Source organism: Mastigoproctus giganteus, chromosome 6 (assembly GCF_048544385.1).
Source record: "Mastigoproctus giganteus isolate SK-2022 chromosome 6, ASM4854438v1, whole genome shotgun sequence".
Lineage (NCBI taxonomy): Eukaryota > Metazoa > Arthropoda > Arachnida > Uropygi > Thelyphonidae > Mastigoproctus > Mastigoproctus giganteus.
Window position 1 is genome coordinate 22,731,013 of NC_143580.1, and position 27,510 is coordinate 22,758,522.

Sequence of the window (27,510 nt, forward strand, 5' to 3'; positions counted from 1 at the left end):
GCTGAAATCGCTCAATGCTGAACTGATAGACGAAGATCTCAACAGAACTGATAGACGAAGATCTCAACAGAACTGATAGACGAAGATCTCAACAGAGTCGGAATAACAAGGAGTAAGAGTGCAGGAGGACTTCATATTTGAATCATTTCGTTAAAGATGAGCCAAACATGAAACGGATCGGCAATTTCAATCGAGGATTGAGTGATCTTTTATGCTACTACATAAACTGTACCAGGAAAAGAAGAAGCAAACTATTCCAACTTCTTGAAATTGGAATTGGCTTCTAGAAACGCTAATACTTTTGTACGACTAATACAAAATGTAAATAATAAATGCTTATATACATACTACAATACAAATATTTTAATTGCTTTCCTGTTTTAATATCGTTCAATTTATTTAATTTTTATTTATTCATTTGAAGCTATAAACTTCGCTCCTGGACAGGGGTATATGCTATGTGGATATAAATTAGAAAGCAACAGGAAATATAATATTAAACAAATATGGTCTAGGATCAATAGTGTTAAATATCATTATAATTAATGATGATGGGTTACAATGACAACTTAAAACTTAGGGATGGTTTTGTTGCAGAGATTTTTTTTTAGGTCACAATTAGTTAGGAGATAAATATATAACGGACTGAAAAATACTGATATTAACCTACTTTCCTCTACGGGGTCATTTGCATATCTAAGTCCTATACAATAAAACTTCAGTAATTCGAACTAATAGGGAAAAGGGGTACCAAAAGAGTAAAAAAAGGTCACCTAAACATGTTTTAGATTCTAAACGGTTTACAGAGCTGTGGCTATTTAGATTTAAAAAAAAAATGGCTATGGAGATCTGCACAATATAAAATATTAAAAATAATAATTTTAAAAAAATTGTGCGTGTGCCTAGCACGCATAGCGGAAGTTAAGTGAGACTCTTTAGAATCTTTTGAAATGTTTATTATTTCAATGTTGCAGTGGTTTAATATTTTACAATTGTTTTACAAGTTTATTACAAAGTTTTTACAGCTCTCTCCTTTATACTCAATGGAGGTGGTTTCGGTGGTCGCATTGCACACTCCATAACCGTTCGGAATCAGACATGTGTTGTTATCAACTATAATTATAATACTTCTTTTGGTACGCAAAAACTACACGCGAAATATTGTCTTTGTAATTTAGAAAATTTCTGTGGATGCTTAATTAATATATTTACATCAACAATCAATATTGACATTTTTCGTAATTTATTGGAGTGGAGGTAGCAGAAGAAGCTCTCTGCTTGTTTTTGAATATCTTGATATTCTCTCCAAATATCAAGATAGTTCGAAAATATGAACCGTAGGCACTTGCATATCCAGCTTATTGGTAAATCCGTCCATAACTATACGAGGTGCGTTTGAAACAATTCGTGGTCTGAGTATAGTAGTAGTAGTAATGGAGGCATGTGGTGCAAGAAAACAAGCGTATGAGCTTATGTAGCATCAGCCATAAAAAAAAAATATATAAATAAATAAAATTTCACACATCCATTCCCTCTAAAAGTTTGTCCAGTTCCTCCTTGAATTTATTTAAGCTATCAACTTCCACAACGACAGATAGAAGTTTGTTACAGAAATTAACCACCCGCTGGCTAAAAGCAAATTTCCGCACATCTATTCTACATCTGTTTTTCCTCAATTTGAATTTATGCCCCCTTAGGTTCGTAATCTGAGCAAGCGGAAGAATCCCATCAGAATTCAGCGTGCTCAACCCATTCAAGGCCTTATACACCTCAATCTGATCGCCTCGCAGGTGCCTAGTCTTCCAGCCGCAACAATTTGCAGAACTTAAGCCTTTCTTGGTAAGAGGACTCCCTTCGTTCCCCTTACCAATCTTGTTGCCCTTCTCTGTACACGCTCAAGCAACTATGCATCCTTCCTAAAATGAGGACTCCAGACCTGTACGCAGTATGAAGAGGTTTATTTAAGGAGTTTTGGTAATATGTCACTTTTCAACACAGCACCCTTTGGAGTCAATACACTTTTGTCACCTCTGCTACAACGCGTTGATTCCAACTACGAAGAAAGTTTTTTCTTGGGCCTCCAGGAATGCATCCACTGCAGCAATGATGTCGCTGTTGGTGGGAAAATGGATGCGCGTTGTCCTGATGGAACAAGACTCCTTTGCTGAGTTTTCCTCAGCGTTTAGCTTTGATGTTTTCACGCAACCTCCTCACAAGGCCTGCATAATACACCCCTGTGACTGTCTGGCCTTTCTGGAGGTAATCTACTAACAACACACATCAGCATCCCAAGAAACCGATGCCATTACGTTGCTAACAGAAGGAATTCCTGCTAACAGAAGGAATCGACTTTGGTTTCTTTGAAGGGAGAGAAAAGATATGTTTCCACTGTTCGGACAACTCCTTTGTCTCTGGCTGACAGTGAGTAACCCACGTCTCATTCATGGCACAAACCTTGCAAGGAAAGTTGCTGGATCTGCTTGAAAACAATGCAAAGGTTCACTTGATTTGACAACTACTATGCGTTTTTGATCTGCTGTTAATAACTTTGGGACTCATCGTGCTGACACCATTTTCATAGCGAGAACCTCTGTTATTATTTGGTACACCCATTCAGATGAAATGCCCAAGAGCTGGAAATGTACGGAACTGTCACTCGTCGATCACTCATCACCTGATCTTGCACACTGTCAAAACCTCTGGGAATTATCGACATTGTAGGTCTTCCACAGCGTGGACCATCTTCTCCAGGCTTTTCCTCCCTCATGTAAATTCTGCTGCCCTCTTCTTAACCATTGAATAGGAAGAGGTAGCCTCCCTTTCTATTCCATGGTTAAATAGAGGCTGTTTTTCCCATAAAATGTTGGATGCCTGCACGGTGACTGATTTTTCCATCTTTTCTTATTCACACAACTTTGTTGACTTCAGGATCTGTAACTTAAAAAAAAAAAAAAAACTTGGTGTATTATTAAAGTGACCAGATCCTTAGCATTCCAATGCGGGACATCTAGTGGGGGGGGGGGTGTTCAACCCCTAGAAACATTTTTTATATATAAAAATATGCACATACAAAATACAAATTAAATACATTGACTTCTTTGAACTAAACTTATAAAATAAAATATCAAACTTCGAAAAAAAAAAAAAAAAACAAATATAGTGTGTGTGTGTGTATATATATATATATTTATTATTATTATTTTTTTTTTTTCACAAAAAGGCTGAAATTCAGCGGTATCCCCGTGTTACGCTACGTAACGAACAGAAAGTTGCGTGAAGGATGTGAACTAAGAAAAATAATTGTAATTAGAAGGGGTCATGTTTTTAATCGATTTTCATTTTTGTTTAGTGAAAAAGGGTTAAGTTTTTTCTGTGAAATAATACTACTAATAAAAATACATACTTCTTTTAACAATAAAAACAAGAGACATTAAATAATATAATTTAATATATTTTTCCGCTGAGTGAACCTTTCTTCATAATTCTTCATTATTTGCTATTTCTTCATAAAATTCTTCACAAGAATTAGCAAAAATTATACTTAATTTGTAGTATTGCTTTCAGCATTTCTACTGCCAGTTGTGTTTTTGTTGATGTCCACAGCGTATTTACTTCCCAAAAAACTGTTTCCGTTGTACCATTGGTTCCCGGCAAACATAATGCAAATGATTTGTATCATGTAATAGGCTACATGTCCAATCCGGGACAGTTTGCAATGCGGAGCAAACGACTGAAATCCAGGACGTCTGGTCATTTTATGTATTATATGAAGTTATACATTACGTACAGAAATTTTTAGCACAATAGCCTTTCATACTCATGCCTGGAACTTTTCAAATGCCCCTCGTATATTAATTTTTATCTTTCATTTGCCCGTAACTCACCTCACTTTATATTTTCTTAACATATTGTATACAGTACGTGTGTCTATCAATATACTGTACAAAGTTTAGAAAGTTTCAAGGCTGAATCCGTTGCCACATGTCAAAGCATGAAGGACCATGATGCAACGCGTTGTGGTAGCTGATCTCCGTGACCACTTCCCTCTACAATGTCATTGCGTATCGTGAGTCATTCGCGCGCAGTCAAATTGTTCAAGGTATTACGAGGTGGTGGAACCAAAAGAACATCAAACGTTGTCTGAAGTTAGGGAAAAGTGCCATTAAAACCCATTAGCCCTTAAAGGTAGCATAGTTGATAGAATTTCTGTCCTCCCAAACCATAATTTTTCGGGCCTTTTTCACAACGTAGCTGAATTAGTCGTTCTCAGGCGAGGTAGCATGGTTTTAATTCCGTAAACTCGGATTTTTCGTTCAGCAAAGAAAAAACTGACAACAGAACACACGCGATTTACAAACATAATATATATGGCCTAAGTCACAGACGCGTCTTAAAAAAAAAAAAAAAAATTTCAAACATAATCGTGATGTTGCAAAACAAGTATAGGATAACGATTCATTATCTCGCTTTTTCACTGGTTTGCAAGATGTCGGAATGGCTGTGAGAACCTAGCGTGTCGGCATCCAACAACTTTTCGAACTTCAGAAATGGTCCAGAAAGTTTGCGCATTGATTGCATCATATCAGAAGCCGATTCTTAGAAAAACAACTTTACATTAACAAACAATTCGATTCGTGCTATTCTGATAGAGCTTTTGGACAAACGGAATATCTGCGCTTGGTTCGTTGCGCATGAACAAAAAATGAACTGATGAACAAAATCCGTCAGATTTAAAGCATTCAAAGAGCTCGTTCAAGTTGCTGTTGATCACCTCTCCTTGCTGAATTCGATCGTACGGTGACAAATCACGATGTTTGGAATACGATCTACAAGGAGACAAAACACAGAATGGCGATCAGTATGTTCTCCGCGAAACAAAACATTTAGTTTTCTAAAATCAAAAACAAATGTGATGTTGATGACGTCGTTCAATACCACGGAATCTTTCCCAAGAAATTTGTTCTACCATGTAAGACAGTGAATAAGGAGCACCATGCACTAAGTATTAGATCATTTGGTTAAAAGCATTCACACAGTAGAGCTTTCGTAAGACTTATCTTCTTTGGTCTACAACGTTTTCCCCCAAATCAAATGCATGACAAAAGAAAAAAAAAAAAATGGTGGTGCAGGGCAGAGCTTTTCAAACTGTTTTTGGCCCTGAAACCTTTTGCGAATCTAAATCTTCCACGGAAACCTAATACCTCTGAAAACAATAAGTAAAAATAGTAATACGCGTGTATAAATTAAATGAAAACCAAAGATATGCAGTTGACAGAACAACTGCAGAACCTCTGGAATCCCTTTCTGGAGCCCAAGGAGTTTCACAGAACGTACTTTGAAAACCACTGCTCTGCACAGTTTTTGGCTATTTCTTAATCTGTATCAAAATATTGTGAGTATACATCTCAAAAACCTTTATCGCAGGTATTTTCCATGTTATCCGTCCACTCTTTCATTAAAAACCAAAAACGAACATAACAAAGATAGTAAGATCATCTCTCGCGTTCATTAAAATTCTCACGAAATGCTGGAAAGCTCTCACGGAACCCATTTGAAAACCTATGGTGTAAAGGGCATAAAGAAATGTTTAAAAAAGAATAGGCAGCGTTCAGTTTAAGCGCATTTGGAAAAATTTTTCGAACAGCTCTGAGAGATCTGACAAGTGTGTAGCTGCTCGAGGCGGTTATTTTGAAAAATATTAAAATCTGTTTGTTTGTTTGTTTTTTTTTTTTTCATTCTAACATCCGGTTTTTTTTTAATTGGCTGAGTCATGGAACTTAATTGCTAAACCTTGTATATAAAAAAAACAAGCAAAGAATTACATTTCATAAATCAGAATATGATTCTTGTGCATATATATACTATAGTGTACAAAAATATTAAGCAGTCAGTACTTTTCAGCTCTACACTACAAAAATACATTAAAATGATCCCCACACTGCCTATCCAATTAACATAACATCCAGTGCTTCAGCAACAATATGCAGTATATGGATAGCCCATGTGATATGTATAAAAAAATAATAATAATTGTGGGATTTCTATTGGTCTGATTTAAATATAAATTGAGATGACTTGTAAAAAATTTCGAAACGGTCCGAATACAAAAAAAATTCATGAAAATTCATTCACTTGGGAGTCCAGTTATTACATGAGGACGGATTTCAATTAAATTTTGGACGGCGCAAGAAAGCTTTTTAATAGGATCAAATATAAAATTTCAATAAAAATCCTTCCACTAGGAGCAGAATTATTACATGCTGACGAACGGATATGTTGAAGACAACAGGAGCGGTATGCATATATGCTAACACGCCTAATGAGTTGATGAAATGATTATATTTAATTAAATACGTGTCTGTTTTGTAGTTTAATTGTGCATAATATGAACGCTCTCACTTATGTAGTTTTTGTTGGGAAAGGTCTGGGTTCGATTCCCGTCGACGATTTCGAAAGTCCTCTTCGATCTAGGCTGTAGTTAGCAGATCTCGGGCGGAGGGGACAGGACTTTCTCCGTGATTTTCCCTAGTTTTTCAGTCCATACAACGTGGAAATCGACACATGAACATGTTACTAGAGACATGATATGCAATAGCACAATATGGTTCGAGCTGCCAGCAATAACTAAGTGCAAAAAAGTAGCAGAATGTACATTTGTAATTATGTCCAATTCTGCGCAGTAGCACAGTGGCATTGTCATCGTCCTTCCCACACAGGGTGGAAAGGGCCCGGGTTCGAATCCCGTCAATGAGGTGAGGCACTTATGGATTTTTTCACTCCATGGCTGAGTTAGTTGGTCTCAGGCGTAGATAGAAAAGTCCTCCCACCCCCGGAAACTCAGATTTTTCGTCCAGAAAAACTGGAAAATCGACCAGAGGACACACGTAAGTCACGAAAATAATACACTTAGGTAGCGTACAAGTTAGTGCAATTGCATCATTTCTGTACGTAGCCAAATACTTAAGTACAGTAAACCCTCGATTTAACGGACCCCAATAAAACGGATTTTGGATTTAACGGACCGGATAAATACAGTAATGTACATATTAATCTCGACCATATTATTTTTTTAGGTTATACAAAACTTCAGTGTTATTATTAATTAAAAATTAATAATAGTTACCTATTTCCATTATTTTTTTGATAATAATAATAATTATTATTATTATTATTAGCTATATGGCGTAAGGAAGCCTGAGGCTTATACTGAACCAGCCAAAAAAAAAATTTCTCGAGAGAGAGAGAAGTAGAAGGGAATCACCAAGAGAAGAATGATGATATCGAGCTCAGGACCCTGGGTGTGCCAAGCCATACACACCAGATGTGAGCCCCTGGGATTAATTACCTACTTTTATTTTTATAATCAAATACAGGAAATTGTTTTTTATTTTTTCTGAAAACGTGTTCAAATAGCTGTTTTCACAGATTACAGATAAGAGCAGGCGGTGACTTGTGAGCTGAACGTGACTAGGGACACTGAACTGCAGGTCTACCGACTCGCTTTGTTTCGGTCTCAAGCTATCTTGCGGTCAGGTTGTATACAGAGTGTTTCTGTGATTTCTGAATTGTGACTTTATTTATTAAATAATTTTGCCAACCTTACAATTTAAAATGGCATCAAGTGATAGAGGAGTTAAAAGAAAGCGTGTGAACTTAAATGTGGCACAGAAATTAGAGCTAATTGAGAAATTAGAACAAGGCGTCTCATAGCACGTGTTTGTGAAATTTACGGCGTAAAAAAACAAACTGTTTCTAACAGGGCTCCCACTCCTGGGTTTTTCCACCCAGATCTGGGTTTTTTGATTGTCATCTGAGTTGATAGGTTTTTTTCACAAAAATATCTCATTATCTGCGTTTTTTTCGGTAATTTTTAATTTTAAGTCAAAATTTATTTTTATTTCTTGTAAATACAATAAAATTTAATACATTTAATAACAGTTTACAATTTTCTTAATTTTATATTCTAACAATACTGATCATAATTTGTAATATCTCAAGTGCTTGTACAAAATACTACAAATGTAAAAGGATTTCAAAGTTTTCTACACTATGAAATTACGCTTACGTGTTCATACATGTAAGCATACATGTTCGTGTTACTAACATGTATGCGCAGCCTATTGAGCAGGCGGTCTTTACTGCACAGTCTTTCGTGATCGTTCGTGGTATTATTGCATTGTTTGGTGTGATTTTTACATTTATTCATGTACTACATACAGTGATTATTATTTATTGTTTGTTAGGAGCATTAGCAACTAAGGCCATATTGCTCTGGGATATGCGGTGGTCATTCCCTGATCTTTCCGCATCCTCTGTATTTGGTGGTGACGGGCTCGAACCCCGGTATAATCAAGAAGCGTGTGCTACGCACTGCTGCTCCTTCCCACCTGGCTACGGAGGCGCCTACATACAGTGATATAATAAATTTAAATTGTAGTGACTATTTCTATTTTATGTTAATGGATTAGTGATTTATTTTTTATTTTATAGAACATTTTAAATAAGATAACTACTAATTAGCCATACCCCCAAATTGCCCACAATGTTTGAAACTTGTTCCCCACAGAGAAAGATGAGTAAACGGTGGTATACTCAAAATTTTAGAAATGAATGGCTAGAAGATCCGGAATTAGAGGATTGGTTGAAAGAAAACAGTAATGAAAAAGGTGAGTCTTACTGTATTTGTTGTGAAATGAAATTAAAGAATGCCAATAAATCGATGTTACTAGCGCAAAAAAATACAGTTAAACATAAAAAAAGTGCAAATATTGCTAAGACAAGTTCAACGTTAGACACGTTCTTCACAAAACGTAAACCTAAGGAGAATGAAGAAGTAGCAAAGGCAGAGTTAACAATTGCTGCACTCATTTCAGAGCATAATATTTCATTTGCGCAATGTGATCACCTTATAGAAGCATATAAGAAAGCATTTCATGATAGCAATATTGCAAAACAAGTTCAGATGAAGGCGACTAAAGTCTCTTATCTTATACAAGATGGGATAGCCTATCATGAAAAAATATACATTTCTAACATATGCAGAAACAACAACTTTTCAATGATAATAGATGAAAGTACAGATTTATCTTTATCGCAAATTCTAGCTGTTGTTGTTAGATATTTTGATATTAAAAAACTTGATGTTGTAGATGTGTTACTTGACACTGTTTGTGTCGAAAATGGTACTTCAGAAGGGCTTTATTAAGCTGTAAAAGATCTTTTCATAGAAAAAAACATTCAAATAAGTAATCTCGTTGGCTTTGGAAGTGATAATTATGCCACTATGATGGGTACTAAGAGTGGGTTCCAGTCATTGCTAAAAAAGGATGTACCATCAGTATTTATAATGGGATGTGTTTGCCATTCTTTTGCATTATGTGCTAGTCATTCAGTCAAGGTACTACCATCATATCTAGAAATATTTATAAAAGATATCTCTTGTTATTTTTCCAGTAGTAGTAAAAGATTAAACGAGTTCAAAATGATTCAAGATGTTGTAGATACTGCTAAGCATAAAATCCCCAAATTAGCACAAACACGTTGGTTATCCCGTGGCAATGTAATAAAAATTATTATTGAGCAGTGGCATACGTTAGTTCTTTATTTTCAGTCTCAATCAAAAATTGACAAAATCGATGGTGCAGGGAATATTTACAATACTATGATCACCAAGGAACTAAGCATATGTTGTTGTTTTCAGGATATGTACTGGAGAAAATAAACTGCCTGAATATTGAATTTCAATCTGAGCATTTCAGATTGCACTTACTTCATTCAATGGTTTCAATTGAGTATAAAAATATTCTTAGTTTTTTCATAAAAGAAATCATTACTTCGTGCAAGCTGGTTGAAATTGATCCAAACAATGCAATAAATCATAAGCCTCTAATAAAATATATTTGGGAGGCCGTTGTATGGCCTTATTAAATTCAACACCACTTGGTGACAGTGAAAGCAGGTTTAAAAATGATTGTTTAAAATTTCTTGTTGAACTTTGTATGGAAATCAGAAAAAGATTTCCTCTAAATGATGATAGAATTATAGCCAGTCTCAATGTTCTTGACCCAGCAGTGATACATGATCGTGCCAATTCGCCATTCTCAATTTTCCATTTAGCAATGCAGTTCCCTCACCTCGTTTCTGAAGACAAACTAGATCTTCTAGATGATGAATGGAGATCATTTCGTTTAAATCAAGATTTAGATTTCTCTTACAAAACCATCCCTGAGTTTGGTATCTGTTACGTAATGTAAAAGATGGCTTTAATAATTCTAAATATGAGATTTTATCTAACTTTATGACCAGTCTAACTATTTTACCTCACTCTTTGGCAAGCGTAGAAAGAATCTTCTCCCAAGTAAACCATATAAAAACAAAAGCCACAAACTCCCTTAAACCAGAAACTGTGAAAAATCGACTAATGGCAAAACAGGCGATAAATAGATCTAATCAAAATTGCTATTCATGGAAACCTAAACCAGAATTGGTAAAAGAAGTCATACAAGGAACTTGTCATAAAAGATACGAAGAACGTTTGAAAAAAATGAAAGAACTTCAAAAAATAAATGTGGAGGGAACTGAATGGGATGAAAATTCTGATTACAATTAAATAAAAGATATTTTTGCATGATAAGTTTTATCTTATTTGTGTTACTATACTATATGATGAAAACTAGGTTTTTTTTTGGGTTTATTTAAGTTGCAATCTAAGTTTTTTTAAAATTTGTGAGTGAGTGGGAGCCCTGGTTTCTAATATCCGTAAATCAAAGGCCAAATTGCAACATAATTTTATATTGTAGTATACTGGGGCCTCAACAAGAGAACGCTGGCACTCTATTATAAGACAGTTTTCATCCCAGCAATCTCATATGCTTCGGCCATATGGTACGATAAGACCACGCTAGTAGTGAATAGAAGAATGCTGGATTCTACCCAGCGATCCATCCTCTGCGCCATAACCCGCGCCTGCAGTACAGTGAGTACACCAGCCTTACAAGTAATAGCAGGAACGCTCCCATTAGACCTAGAAATCGTTAGAACTGGAATGCTCTATTACCTTTCCAAAGGAGTCCCAGTTACCTTTCTGAATTTTACAATTGATCCCACTAATAATAGGAAGGCAGAAAAAGTACGCTTACAGAACCACCTGCTACAGGAGTGGCAAAACAGATGGGCTGGTACCACCAAAGGAGAGATCACCCGCAAGTTTTTTCCACACACAAATAGAGTATACCCGAAATCACCATCATGGTTCTTCCCAGGACTTCATACAACGTACTTAATAACAGGGCATGGCCCCTTCAATGCAAAGCTCGCTGGCTTCAGACTCACAGACAACCCAAATTGCACTTGTGGAGAAATAGAAGACTGGAACCATCTTATGTTTGACTGTCCCATATATGAAGACCTAAGATGTATTCTAATTGCAAAAGTGAGATATCTTCCAAGAGGACAAGAATTTCTCCTCCTTGAAACCGAAGAGGATTATAAAGCATTGTCACGATTCGCCCAGGACCTCTTCGCGAGAAGAAAGGTGCAAATTGCCATTCACTGAGGAAAAGAGGAAATGCCACTCAACCATTACAACGCAAAGACAAAACTTATCACCAACCAGCATTTCTCCTCTTTAAATGAAAGAAGATTAAATCCGAAAAACTTGATGATAGACTTGATGCAAGCACAACCTGAACTGCAAATACAGGACTTGTCCCAGGAATGACCTACAACCCTAGAAGTTGACATCTCTTTAGAAGAAGTAGAACTCAAATAGAAGACCTACCATAGACTTGACCTCATTGCAGCTCTGCTGCCAACGCCACAGGCTATACCTGTGCTCTCTTGCACGGTACTTTCTTTCCACTTCCCTGGGGAGGGAAGCAGATGGTTTCGCTGTCTCTTTCCCTCCTCGCCCTCCTTTTCTTCCTGGTGGGACATGGGCCTGCCCCACTGACCACAGGAGTCACCTCCTCTATCGACCCCTTACTTCCTATTTCCTCCCCCTAGCCTTCAGTCTCTTCCCTACTCTGTTCACTTTCACAGCGTAACCCCACATAGTCTAAATTTAAATCTCTGACCTGGGGTCACCTTCCCTATTGGCTCCATATTTCTGGCTTTCCCCCTGTCTTCAGTCTTCCCCCTATTCTGCCTAAGCACTAGCGAATGCCCCATACGATGTCAAAATTAAAAAAAAAAAAAAAAAAAAAATTGTCAAAATTCCAAATGCATACGAAAACCCCTTTCGGCCTACCTTTCAGTGACTACTTCCCAATACTATTAAATTGTTTTATTTATTTATTTTTATTTATTATTTTTTTTTTTTTTTTATTTATTTATTTTTTTTTATTTTTATTTTTTTTATTTATCTATTTATTTTTTATTTTTTAGGTTCTTGCCACTGAAATATCAGGAAATTAGGTGGCAGGAACTGCCAGAGTGAAAACTTAAAATTATTGGGTACCTGGTCTGCCTCCACGAGGCATAGTGTGGACAACGTTGGGCCCCAGCAGGGGTCTAGCGGCTAAATAGCCAGAAGAACAACGAAACACAACACTACACTTACAAAATCCATACACTTTTAAATCTCTGGCCTTCCCAGTGAACTGGTACACCTACAATGAAAGCAACGCGGAAATGGGGGAAACCCCTGGTGCCGTTAGACACGAACACACTATAGTACTGTATATTGTATTAAAGCTTTTTTTTTACATTAAGAAAAATAAAAAATGCCCCCCCCCCCCCGGTTACATTCGATTTAACGGACTTCCGGCATTAACGGACACCCTTCTCCCCTATTATTCCGTTAAATCGAGGGTTTACTGTAGTAATAAATTGGCATAATTAAGTATATCTCATATTGTCAATACCTTCACAACCAGTTGACATGATATTGCACGACCTCGAATAAGTAATGCTTCACCATAGGAGAAGACTATTGTTACTTATTCTCGGCGGATACCATCACCCATACGGCACCGTTTCAGAGCTTATTGGCTCCTCATCAGTATAACTCCGCAATATGAGAGATTCTGTGGATTACTATTCTGTAATCTGCACTTAGGTTGTTTGTTATTTGGTTTTTAGGAGCATTAGCAACTAAGGCCATATTGCTCCGGGGATATGCGCTGGTCATTCCCTGACCTTTTCGCATCCTCCGTATTCGGTGGCCACGGGCTCAAGCCACGGTCTAATCAAGAAGCGTGTGCTACCACTGCTGCTCCTACCCACCTGGCTACGGAGGCGCCCTACACTTAGGTAGTTGAATAAATATTCTGGGTGGCCCTAATGTGACATTTATTTATTTGTAATTACATCCAAAATTTTATAAAACTAAGAACACTTAAAATATTGAGCTATTTTATTATGAGCTGGGTACATTTGGAAGACTTCGCTTTCATATTTAAAAACTGACGAAATTAGTGTTTTTCGATACTGATTTATCTACTATACAAATATATTTCACGATATACAAATATATTTGTATATCGTGAAAACTGCTTTGCTTTTTTTTTTTTTTTTTTTTTAAGGGTTGACATCTCAACAGAAAAACGAGTCAAACGCTGGGGTATATCCATTACAGAGCTGCTCACAGACCCAACAGGTGTGAGAGAATTTGAATTATATCTTCGTAAGGAATACAGTCACGAAAATATTCATTTCTGGCAAGCAGTCCAAGAACTGAAAAGAAGAACCAACCAGCAAAGCGTGCCAGCCAAAGTGATGGACATCTACGAGTATGTTTTTTCTGTTAATCTATTTCTCTCCCACTCTTTTTTCTGTTATTTTTATATATGGACATTGCTTATTTTATTATAAATTTATTTACTTAGCTTTATTAATGAAATAAATTAATACTAGTTGACAATACTTAACTGTTATATCCCCATTACAGAAAAACAAAATAATCATAAATAAAGAATAAAATTTTCATTGATTTGTAAATTAGGAACATTTCAGCAGTACGTTTACATTATTTACAATGTAAACTACGTAAATACGTAATTGTTTAAAACTTTCTGTTCCAAAATTAAAATTACAAACAGGAAAGAATGATGGGCGGTATATTCAAAAAGTTCTCAGGATTTATTATTATTGTCGTTGTTATTATATTATTTTTCCCTGATGGGGTACTGGTTCCACCCCATGAGGGGGTGCAGGTACCAAGTACACAAGGTCTTACTGTTAGTCGAGGAACTCTCTGACTACCCTATAGGTGTTCAGGATTACAACTTTCAGGAGTTCCTTGTAGGTGTTCTCTGGGAGACCTATTTCTGCTAGGCTGTTATGTAGGGTCTTTGGCATCATACTGGTGGATGATAAGACGATCGGGATGGTCGTTACTTGTTGAATATGCCACATCTCTTTGATATACTTGGATTTCAGGAAAGCTTTTGACACTGTTGCGCATGGAAGACTACTGTACAAATTGGAGCAGAATGGTATAAAGGGTAAGTTGCTACAATTGGTAAAAGGGTGGTTGAGTGGGAGAAGACAGAGGGTGGTAATCAATAGGCGCTGCTCTTCGTGAATTAATGTTATTAGTGGAGTTCCACAGGGTTCAGTGGTGGGCCCACTGTTGTTTCGTATATTTATAAATGATATTGATGAAGTATATCAGGCTTAGTGTCGAAGTTTGCAGATGATACAAAGGTTAGCAGGGTTGTTGATGATAGTAATAACAGTGTGCTACTGCAACAGGACCTAGAAAATTTTGGCAGATGGGCTGAGAAGTGGCAACTGAAGTTTAATATTGACAAATACAAAATACTGCACATGGGTAGAAGTAACCCCAGAGGAACATACCAACTGTGTGGTACTACACTTAAGGTGGTAGAAAATGAAAAAGACCTGGGAGTAATTGTGCAGGCAGATATGAAGTTTTCTGAGCAATGCAGACAGGCTGCCAGGGCAGGTCATGGGGTTTTGTCAATGATATATAGGAATTTTGCTAGCAGGGAAAAGGAGGTGATTATCCCTCTGTATAAGGCAATGGTCAGGCCACGCCTTTGAGTACTGCGTACAGGTCTGGAGGCCTCATTTTAGGAAGGATGTAGATTTACTTGAGCGTGTACAGACAAGGGCGACAAGATTAGTGAGGGGAATGAAGGGATCCTCTTATCAAGAGAGGCTTAAGTTCTGCAAATTGCAGCAGCTGGAGATTAGGCACCTGCGAGGTTATCTGATTGAAGTGTATAAGGCCTTGAATGGGTTGAGCACGCTGAATTCTGATGGGATTCTTCCACTTGTTAAGAGTACGAACCTAAGGGGGCATAAATTCAAATTGAGGAAAGACAGTGGTAGAATAGACGTGCGGGAATTTGCCTTTAGCCAGCGGGTGGTTAATTTCCGGAACAAACTTCCATCTGTCGTTGTGGAAGTTGATAGGTTGAATAAATTTAAGGAGGAACTGGACAAACATTTAGAGGGAATGGTTGTGTGAATTTTTTTTGGCTGATGCTACATAAGCTCATATTCCTGCTTTCTTGCATCACATCCTCTATTACTATATCTTGTCTTAGGTCCGTGTACTTCCTGATTTTTTCCTCTTCAGTTTTCTGGAGGTTGGCAGTGTTGGACACCGCTATGTCGATCAGATAGGTAGCTTTTTTCTTCTTGTCCACAAGGGTAATGTCCGGTCTGTTGTGCGGGATTGTCTTCTCCGTTATTATGGCCCGGTCCCAGTACAGCACGTGGGGTCTCTAGTACAGCTTAGGGTTCGTACTTGTAATACACTTTCTTTGATCAACTGGTATTTCCTCGCTAGCGTCTGATGTTTTATCCTGGCTACCAGGTCGTGTCTACGAGTGTGCTCCGTCTGGATGATTTGGATCGTTTCTGAGGCCGGGGGCATCTTCGACATGTGTCATCTGACACTCTGAGCTCTTTGGCGATGTCTTTTCTATAGTTCCTGGTGTTGATTACCTGGTTTTGGATGGCGAACATCCTTCAGTCTCAGGGAAGAGCGTGAGCCATGCATTATTGGAAGCCGTTTAATCTATGTGGTCTTGATGGAGGTCTTTATATCATCATTGTAGTGTCTACTATGAAGTGTCTTCTTTGCCCATCTTTCTATTTCGTTTGTTCCATCTGGGCGGGAGGGGACTCCTCGCTTAGGTTGAATGGGATATGCCCTTTGTCTATCTTCCTTATGGCCTGGCAGAGTGTTACTGTGTTTTTCTGGAAGTTATCCTTCAGGTTAGCTATCGTGGTCTCCTGTTGCTCGATGAGGTCTATCAAGCTCCTTCTTTCCGAGCTATTGTCAGTCTCTCCAAGGCTGACTTCGGGTGGTGGCCATCACTGTCATTGTCATTCTCATGATATTCTCCAGCTCGGTGTTAGTCCAATCTGTGATTCTAAAGTAACATGTTACTGGGACTGTAGAGGAGTTTAAGACTTTAACTGTGTTCTCTCTGTTCAGCTCTGCTTTGAGCAGGCTTCTGAGTCTCTTGATGATATTTTTTGATCAGGCTGGCCTCGATCTCCTTGTGCTCTAACTGCTAAGTCTACATCATCCCTACATATTTGTATATCTCTCTCTCTCCGTCATGACTTCGACCTCTTTACCAGTCCGCAGCTGGTAGTTTCGGCCCACTAATTTCCTCATGGGTCCTGCATTTGTCTAGACCAAATTCCATCCTGATATCATTGCTGAATTCTTCGGTGACCCAGAGTAGTTGCTTCTCGGTTTCCGCGTAGAGCTTGATATCATCCATGTACATCAAATGAGAGAGGATGTACAAGCTTTTCCCTCCTCCTTTGAGGTTATACTCATACTTGCTGTTGTTGAGCATGGTAGATAGCTGGTTGAGTGCTAGACAAGAAGCACAGTGGGCTCAGGGCATCTCCCTGAAAGATTCCATTATTATTATACAAATTTGTATAATCATTCTTTCAAACCAACCTTGTTGAGAAATAATACATTTTTGCTGTCATTGAAAAAAAAACAATCGGGGAAGCCAACACGAGCGAAAACCAAAATGTGACGTCATTTTGGCACTGAATATGGAGCACTATATTTTGTACGTAAAGAGCAACTTCGAATTTAAACATAATGAAGCCTTAAGCCAAACCATGTAATGACATATTTTTATCTTCACAAAAAGAAACGGGACAACGGTCAGAGAACTATGTCTGATCACATGGATTCAAACATGAATAACTTCCAGATAAATGTATGGAACGTGACATATTTTAAGCGCTCTTCTATGTCCGAAAAATTGACATGTTAAGATCAAGGCTAGATTTATCGGGCGCAGTAATGCAGTTGCTCTAGGGTCCCAAAGTCGTGGGGCCACAGACAAATGTAATTTCAATAACGAAGAAGGTTTTTTGGCTTAATGTGCAACGGGGTCCCATACTACCTAAATATGGCATTAGTTAAGACACTGATGTATAACGATTATCCTGTTATGTTATGCTTTAAAAAGTATGACATTTCCGTTTCCTCATAGATGCTTTATTTCATAAACACTATCTTCGAAAAAGTATTGGGACACCAATATTTTGAAAAACATGAATTTTTAGAATTTCTATTAGAAAAATTAATAACGTGTGGTTCACTTGTGACCGAATGACATTACTCCTTTGTGAAAAGTTTGTTAAAGAAATTTTTAAAGATAAAGAAATTTCTGTTGTCATTATACCCTATTTATAATTTGTTTTTTAAGGTCTTTGCTTTGAAAAATTATAGACAGATACAGACAATTCATTCTTTTATTAGAGAATTCCTCAAACCTGGAGGCCCTCAAGAGGTTAATCTTGACAGTCGAACTGTGGAAGTCACCAACGAAAGTATGAAAACTCCTTCACGTTATACCTTCGACACTGCCCAGCTGCACGTCTTTTCACTGATGAAAAATGACACCTATCCTCGATTTCTTCGATCCGAACATTACCGCAATCTATTGGAAAATGCTATTCATCCGTGCCAGAAGAAAAGGTAAGATATACAGAAGATTCGTTTATTAAACATCAATGTTCTCATTATTCTGAAACGGCATATTTTCAGTCGATGAACATTTTATTTACTTCTAGATTTTGCAATTTTGGCTCCACCAAAAAGAAAACTTCTCCAGTGTCAAATAAACACAAAGGCCAGTTCATTAGCGGAATATTGGATCTCTCTCCGACTTCAATCAAAGACATTGCCAAGTGGCCATTTTCTGGCAAACATTCCCACAGTACCAGCGATCTCCAAGATCTCGAAGCTCCACCAAATCGGATAGCTTCTAGCACGTAAGTCCTTGTTGATTCTTTATGCATATTGTTTTTAAATCGCACCTGCTTATTTTATCAATACAACTCTGTGTTAGAAACGTTGTACCGCTCTTAAACTGAACATTGATTTATCTTACAGTAAACTTTGAAAGACTGGAACTCGAAATAAAGGCATTTTTTAGAATCGCACACCACGCGCCTCCTAAATCACATTTCTTTCTTTCTTTCATTACAGATAAGAGAATCATCATCATCTTCATCTTTGTTTCTGTTCTATGGTGGCCCCAAGACTCTCGTCCAAATCCACCTAGAACTATAATTAAACATTATAGTTTAATAATGAATATTACAGGTGGCCTGAACATTATATTCAGCCCACCTCACCATCAGGAAGCAATCACCCCTGGGCAGCTGCTTCCTGGCGCCTGTCCCAGGCACGTTTTCCAACCTGGGTCTACTAAAACTCTCACTGTGCGAACTGGCACCAATCCCGCACCACCTGAGGTAGTGCTATACAGGTGGGTGACACAACACCCCGCACCCAGGCTGCCCAATCCCGAGTGCCAGCAAAAAAATAAAATAATAAAATAAAATAAAATAAATAAATAAAATAAAATAAATAAATAAAAATAAAAAAATAATAAATTTTTTTTAAAAGAATAAAATAAAATAAATAATATAATAACAGATAAGAGAAATTCGGCTAGTCATGATACTAAATCTATCATATATCTGACTTATATTATTAAGAGGTAGTTCTTTTTCTGCCTTCGTGGGGATCGCAGTCCTCTCCTCACCTTGTACAAAAGACCTGAGTTCGAGTTCCGTCGATGACGAGAGAAATTTTTATGGGCTTTTTATACAACGTGGCTAAGTTGACTGGTCTCAGTTGCGGATAGCATGGTTTTGGCGTTATTCCAAAAATTTTGTAACGAAAAACCGTCATGCGAAAAGCGTTACGGAAGTTACGTCATCTTCAGCTTCCGCCAGAAGCGAATTATTGTAGCTTGTATTGTTGCAATCATACTTGTATGATGGCTACAATAATTTATCTTCTACTGGACCAAATTTAATGAAACTTCATCTTAGCTCTATACTAGAGGAAAAACTTGCAAACCTCTGAAAATTGCAGTAGTTCTTCCAGGATAGTAGAAAATATGAACATGTGATCAAGGAAATTTTCTCACGTAATAAACAGGATAATGTAGACGTATGGCATATCGTTTGAAAGCTAAGGAATTTAGAAACAGAAATGTTAAGGTTTTAAGATACAAAAAAACTTTCGGAAAAAAAAAATGGAATTTGGGAGCCCTATCTATACCTTTATGGGGTCCAAAGCAAAATGTAATTTAGGGGCCGCAATAAAGAAAACACAAATAACATTTTATTGTGAAAACAAAACAATTTACATGACATAAGAACTAAATATAAAATTTCATAAAAATCGGTAAAGCCATTTTTTTTTTGAAAAAAACGTAATTTTCAAATTAATTTTCAAGTAAAGTTCATTGACCTTGGCAGGTAGAAAAAGTTCAGCTTCCGATAAAAATCACTTAAAAATATTAGTAAAAATAGCAATGGGCTTTTTAAACAGTGATTTTGGGGCCCCCTAGGCTGATATCTTTTTTGCCTATAGGATAACGCGCCACTGAGTCTGAGTTCGAATCTCGTGAATAAGGCAAAGAATTTTTATAGGCTTTTTCACAACGTATCTTCGTCAGTCAGTCTCAGGAGAGGAATTGCATGATTCCTCTCCCTCCTCTTGGAAACTTGGGTTTTTCGTTTGGCAAACAGCAAACCGACTGACAATATTCTACCTCATTGTCTTAGTTGCTTTGACGCTTAATATACACACACACGCAACCTGATCTTGACCGCCAGAAACGGCGCTACCGTTTGTGGCGCCTGAGCCAAACCTTGTCACGACGCCTAATTCATATACTGTAGTATCTTAACACGCATATACATATGTAGTAGCGCATTAAGCAGCGCCTATTTTAGGTGGTGCCAGTGGCAAATGCCTCATTTCACACTCCTAACGCCGGCCCTGTAGACCGCTTTTATGGCGTTACTCATGGAGATAATCATTTACTATTTTTGGGTGGGGCAGTTTTAATGACGAGCAGTGTAAATTTTAAAAAATAATAATAAATAAATAAAATAACAAAAAAAAAAAATGTTGTGCCAATCATTTTTTTGAAAACAAGAAGAGTTTAAGTATGGTATTTTTTTTTTTTTTTTTTAATTTCAAAATTTTGTCTTCCCCATTTCCTGGCCCTGCTGCCGTGATGAGCATATACTTGTAATACATTAAACCAATAATATGGACATTTACTAATCATAAAGATAATTTATTCACCCTATTCTCATTAAATATAACAAGGACTCAATTTCACAAGATTAAATGGTATTCCGAAATTTATCCTTTTATTTAAAATCAAGAATGCTAGCGCACAGTTTAACTGAATAATGAAATTTAATCAAAACAAGTACATTTGCTATGAATCATGTTAACAACATTTACATAGATACGCATTTAATCAGGGGCGGTCCCAGAATTTTAATCACTTCTTTTAGTAGTAATAAAAAAAAATAATAAAAATAATCCACATTATTTTAATAATAAGGCAAGCATAGCCCCCTTCAGTTCATACCTGGGACCTCCCTCCCACTGGCATGTAATATAAAATATAACTCTAAGAATTGCTCGCTATATTTAAGTCATCAATACTTTAAAGAATTAACATTTGAGGCCTGTACAAAAAAAAAAATAATAATAAATAAAAGGAACACAAAACACACAAACCAAAAAAAAAAACTTTTCCTTATTTACTTACTCAATTTCTTAATAGTTGAATTTCAACCATTCTACGTATGAAGTTATTACAAATTTAATAAATTGCCATCTGCATGACGTAAAACACTCAATTTCTAATGCATCAAATAATTTTGCTAGAAAAGATTGGGATGGCTGAGCCTCCAATTTAGAAATTAAACAGGGATTCAATTAAATAGTTAGAAATGTATATAAATTAAATAGATAAGGATTAAAGCCTTTTTAGAAACTGCCAACCAGGTTCCTTAAAGGTTTTAATTTGAAGAGTTCCGAAATTCAGAGGAATTTCGGAACTCTTGGAGAAAGAAAAAAAAATCCTACCTGGTGTCTTCTTGTTGATACAGATAACTGGATATCCTTACCAATCCATCCAAAAAAGGCAGCTGGTACGAATATTCACAATTATAGAAAAAAACAGAAAGTTCCACAAAGAAATCATGTCTTTCACTGCAGAATACTAGGGCGTTTTAAAGTCGATTAAAGCAGACGATCCATGGATAAAACTAAACGATTGTACACAGAACGGCAAACATATTTATATTTACTTCTAACATAAATATATCTAATAGCCAACAATTAGTATAAAGTATTATAAACGAGTTGTTAGTAGTAAAATTAAAAAAACATTTGGTTTTAAAATTACCGCCTTATGCTTTTCTATACACAAAATTCCAAATTCCCAACGCAACTCATCTTCTTCTGCATCACAACGCAAACGCCAGTAGCGTGCGCGGCGGCCAAAACTTTAAATGCTTTTAATATAAAACAAAAATATATTAAACAATATTTCAAAATTTCATTTAAACGTAAATAAACTTACTATTATGCAAATAAGTGAAAAAAATTAACTGCTTCGTTTTCTTTTATGTTTATATATTTTAATAGCAAAATAAATGTGCATAACTATGATAGCCTAATAAAAAAAAAAGTATAAATCATACATTTTCGTATACACTGCCCTACTATTAATATTTGGACACAACTATAAATATGCTTGTAGACTTTCTAAGAGACAGTAGTACGATTATGAATGCAAGAGGGCGCGAAATGAGTTAACAACTTCCAGCGTAGAACATAAAAGGATGCTACATTAGCAATCGTTCTGTACGTGATATTTCAACGGCAACGGAGATCCCTAGGGCGACGATTCAGGCACATGTCAGCACCAATACAGTGCACTCCATGATATGGGTTACACAGTTCTGCAGCCATGGTAACCCATATCATTTACTAGCCACTAATCATCCTGAATAATGCCACACACTGTCTAGCTTGGAGTAAGGCCTGCCATTCTTGAACCGTAGATCAATTGAATACTGTGCTTTGGAGTTACAAGTTACAGTACATAGTATAACAGTTTGACAACTGTGCTTGGATGTGGCAGATGCCTGGAGAAAGTTACCTGCCAGACTGTATTGTCCTGAGAGTGAAGTTTGGCAGAGGCAGTGCGATGGTCTGTGGCTGTTTTTCATGGTTTGTCCTGGGACCAGCTGCAGCTTGTGACTCTGATGTATGAGGGTGCTGCTTCTTAAAGTTACATTAAATTGCCTTGGTTATAAGACATGTAGACATAGATAGTAATAATAATAAGCAAGTTAAAAATACCACAAAACATTAACTGGACACTAACCATTAACAGATTTGGGTAATCTTTAAATTTTATTTTAAAATAAAATCCATTCTTTGGTTTTTATTTGTTTAAAATTGATTAAAAACTTTTTCATTCAAGTTTGGCGCACTGTTCAAATTGGCACTCCTCGCTCCACAGTTCCTCTGCCTTACTTTGTTACCTCTAAAAAATGCATGTTGGCAACCTGCCATTGACTCAAACACTGAGACTAAAATGTAGAACTGTGTATTATTATTATTATTATTAGCCATATGGTGCAAGGAAGCCTGAGGCTTATGCTGCATCAGCCAAAAAAAATTTCTGAGTTATCCTGAAAGAGAGAGAGAGAAGTAGAAGGGAATCACCAAGAAAGAGAAGAATGATGATATCCAGCTAAGGACCCTGGGTGTGCCAAGCCCATACTCACCAGACCTGTAGTCTGTGTAACTTATGAAAGTGGTCTACGGGACTTGACAATAAAACAAAAGCTCTTTTGCAACAATCCCATAGTAGCACATGCTCTTTGAGTAGACCAGGGTTCAAGCCCCTGACTATTAAATATGATCAATATGCCAACCCACTTGGGGGATGTTTTCTTGGGCATCACTAGGTTCCTGCATCCCCATTGAGCTCACCATTAGATCTTATCTCTGCATTGTTTCGGACCATGTTTTGCCCTACATAGTGACCATGTACAGATGGCACTGGACTCTTTCAACAAGACAATGCCCCATGTTACAAGGCTGTATTGTGCAGGAATGGCGTGAGGATTATGTCCAAGCATTTCATGCATTTTTCTCCACCAAATTCCTCCAACATCAATCCCATCAACCATTTGTGAGATGCAGTGGAACTCAGCATTCACAAGTCCACACCATTGCCTTTCTCTGTTGCCAAACTCCAGACATCCTTCTGTCCAGGTACCCGAGGACACCCTATGTAGTCTCATGGAGTCAATGTTATGATAGGTGCAAGTGGTTATCACAGTGAAAGGTGGCCCAACATGCTATTAGGTAGGCATTCATAATGTTTTGGCTCCTGAGTGTATTACACCATGTAACAAATTTCAAAAAAAGTCTGTTTATTCTACAATTTGTGATGATTCTCTATGAATTTGGTATGCCGATTCCAAATATGACTTTAGTTTTTGCATAGCACCATCAGTGGTCAGTCCAGAAATGAAAGAAAAGTAAACATACCATAATATTATATCAGACTTATTAACAATGTTTAAACTTCTGTACAGAATATTCTTTCGCTTTTACTTAAGTAATGAACAAACTGTAAAAATTGTAAATTAAAAAACAAAGCCTCCTTGAGTTAATCAAAAAAAAAACATTCCTTAAAAATATAATTTGAATTTTTTTTTTTAATTGTGATCATTCTGAACTAAGAATCAGATAAAGTTGATCAGTGCTTCATCTCATCTGACTATTTCTTGGTGGTATCTCTTCCCATGCTTTTCATTGTTCAGATTTGATCTAAAAAAATCCTGGTAAGAGTTCCAGTAATGAAGCTTGTCAAAATCAACTTGTCAAAAAAATCCAAATGACTGCCAGGCATTTCACTCAGCAGCAGTTGTTTCGTCTTCCAACTTTAGTGACTCAACATTCTGTTTAACTTATGGGTCAATAAATACATTATCTTTCACTTTTTCATCAGATTATTTTGGAGACATAGATGGTATATGCCCAAAGGTGTCACCTTGAGGATCCAATGGTTTAACCGATCCGTTCCAGCTTGAAATGGAGTGGTGAATGTAAGACTTTGTTTCCTGGAACCAAGGATAGTTTACTACATTGTTGTGGGGATCTCCTGCCCTGCTGTCCCATAAGAGGTGGAGAAAGCAAGGACACATAGAGAAACAACCTTGTAAACCCAGAAGGAACCCCAGCATTATGAAATCCCCAAGACATCCTATTTCCTATTTGTAATGGTCATACTTAATATTCTTCAACACATGCTTCACAAAACCATCCCTCTATTGTTGACCTGCAACTTCCACACTTCCACTTCCACAGCAGATGTGAGTCGCCCAGAACTTCTCCTGATCGTCCATAGGCATATTAAAGTGGGCTTCACATGTACAGCAAAACTTGGTGCCACCAACGATGTTATCCTTCATCTGCTTTGAACCTATACAATGTCCACAAATATAGCAGACTAATTCTGGAGATAACTTACTACTTTGTTTGGTAGTCAGAGGAAACAGATAAAAAAACCTTATTACGCGAATACTACAGGTTCTTATGTATCACAGTGTTGGTACATATGTGTATTATGACACTATTGGATTCAGTACAGAAAATGCATATAAAAATATACAGTGTCATTGGTAGATATCACTATCACTTCTTGTCACCAGCAGCTTATTTTAATCAAATAGGGTATTCTAAAACTGAAATCAAATGCTGCACTGTTCATCACTGAAATTTTCCCCACCTAAAAGGAGTGTGTCCACTGAATTCAAAATAAGTTGAATGGCAGATCTCAATTTAGAAAATATGTGATCAGATCTGTGTGTCATTTCAGCAATATTATACCTTCTTATGAAAAATACAGTACACATCAACCTGAAGTATGGCCTCAATGAACAGCAATACAAAGAGCCAACAATTGCAGTAGAGAATTGAAAATGTGGCAAACGTCACCTTGATGAACATTGAGCCATGCTTCTTGCAGTCATGCTGAGTTAGGCAACAGTAGTAAGGTGCTGAGGTGAGAAAAATGTCCTATCACATCTGAAATGTGTTCAATCGACAACAGATCTGGTGAACGTGCAGGCCAAGGAAGCATATCCACATCATTAGCAGCATGTGATGCAAGAAAGCAAGGTTATACAGCATCAGACAAAAAAAAAACCCTTCCCATTTCACCAATCCATTCGTTCCAAATGTTTGTCTAGTTCTGCCTTGAATTTATTTAAGCTATCAACTTCCACAATGACAGATGAAAGTTTGTTCCAGCAATTAACTATCTGCTAGCTAAAGGAAAATTTCTGCACATCTATTCGACAACTGTCTTTCCTCAATTCCAGTTTATGCCCCCTCAGGTTTGTAATCTGAGCAAGAGGAAGAATCCCATCAGCATTGAGCCTGCTCAATCCATTCAAAGCCTTATACGCCTTAATCAGATCACCTTGCAGGTGCCTAGTCTCCAAACACTGCAATTTGCAGAACTCAAGCCTTTTAGGCACTACTGGGATATGAGATCCATATATGGGAGGGGGATGGAAAATAGTCCTGATGGAAAATAGTTTTGAATGGGCAGCACTGATCTTAGAATGGTTTCAATGTGTTTTGCCATCAACAAGCATGTGGTGAAACTACCATACTGTCAGATCTGCCACTGTGGGATGGGGGCAAGGAACTAGGGAGTTTAACGGCTGGTGTTTAGGCCTGTTAAAGATCACATGGGGCCATTTGGTCGGTACCCAGAATTTATAGTTTCACCTTTGTCAACTTCTATCAATAACAACCAGAGGAAAATGGCTATTGTAACTGATGGCTCCTAATACCATGATTCAAGCTGCTAACACCTTCCAACTGTTTGGGCATCTGCATTGACCATCCAACTCCTGATAACTCAATAACGCAGAATTTTTTCTTCCACAGTGTGACTTCAGATGTGCATGCAGCCATCACTGTATCCCAGAATATGGTCCATCACTAAAGATGGAATACCATTCTTGTTCCCAATCTGTGCCCTCCCTGCACTGCTATAGACACTGAAAATAATGGAATGGTAGAGGCAAACAAGGTAATAGATGGTGAGGATGCAGTCCCCCCTTCTCAATCATCCAATTGTGCTTCCTACACAGGTGCAGATAGGAATGCCATTATGATGTTAGAAATCTGGCAGACTGCAACAGATGTTTCCTTTCACTAGTCAGTAATTCTTTATTCCTCTCATTCTGACTTTCCAACATGTCTGAATGCCTTCCTGTACCCAGTGTTACTAATGCCTTCCAACTGTTTGGGCATCCGCGTTGATCATCCAACTCCTGATAACTCAATAACTCAATCCTTTTATAGTTGTTAGTTGTACATAATGTCATCTTGTGCATGTTAAAGACATCACGCACTCTCATACAGTCATTCACTCACCTTTCCTTTGCCTCCTAAAGTTTACAGGTTTTATAGCACCTTCAGATCCTTACACTAAAATGAGTCCTGCACTAGACACATTATTGAATGTTCTATTGCACCAATCAGGTTGATATGATAAGCATTTATGTCCATATATATCACAATTATTCATTAAATTTTCAGTATGCTGTCTGAGTAGGTCAACAGACACCAAAGACTTAGTTACCTGGTACAGTAGATTATTTTCATCAGTGACACTTGTCACTTACGGCAGAGATGGGGAGGTCACTCGAGAGCATACAAAACCCAGTGGTTGTGTGACAGCATAATACTAAGCTTTGATACTAGCAAAGTTTAATTTCCCTTTTGCATTTTTGTAAGACAAGATTGCCTATGTATTCTTCTCATTTTATTTGAAAGTTATATTTTAGGAAATTGATTAGAAGAGTGGGAAAATGACAAAAATTGTTTAAGAGTTTATAAAAAATTAAATGCTGTAACTACTGAATGTACAATTTACATTTCATAACATTAAAGAACAGGGAAAAAAAATTAATTCTGAAATGGTCCCATGAGGCAGCATTGAGTTTCTGAAGGGTGGTATATAAAAATCAGCATTTCTAACTATTTAGACTATGAATTTAAAGTCAAAAGACTATTATCATTGTATACTGTGTATGTATTTTCAAGTTACAAAAAAAAAGTTTCTATTAACCAGGAAAAACTTTCAAAGAGAGGTATCCATAATTTTTTTCTTAACTGAC

The 27,510-nt window shown here is 37.0% G+C and overlaps 1 protein-coding gene across 2 annotated transcripts in view; it reads left to right on the forward strand.

The window, feature by feature from the left end:
- The window catches only part of LOC150084082 (regulator of G protein signaling 7-like), a 175,461-nt gene that overhangs the window by 145,693 nt on the left and 2,258 nt on the right, over positions 1 to 27,510 (forward strand). For both annotated transcript variants that reach the window (XM_090375026.1, XM_090375027.1), the window contains exons 13-15: positions 13,524 to 13,730; positions 17,717 to 17,935; positions 18,031 to 18,231. In XM_090375026.1, the coding sequence (XP_090231152.1) occupies positions 13,524 to 13,730; positions 17,717 to 17,935; positions 18,031 to 18,231 (627 nt within the window). The remainder of the gene's footprint in view (positions 1 to 13,523; positions 13,731 to 17,716; positions 17,936 to 18,030; positions 18,232 to 27,510) is intronic.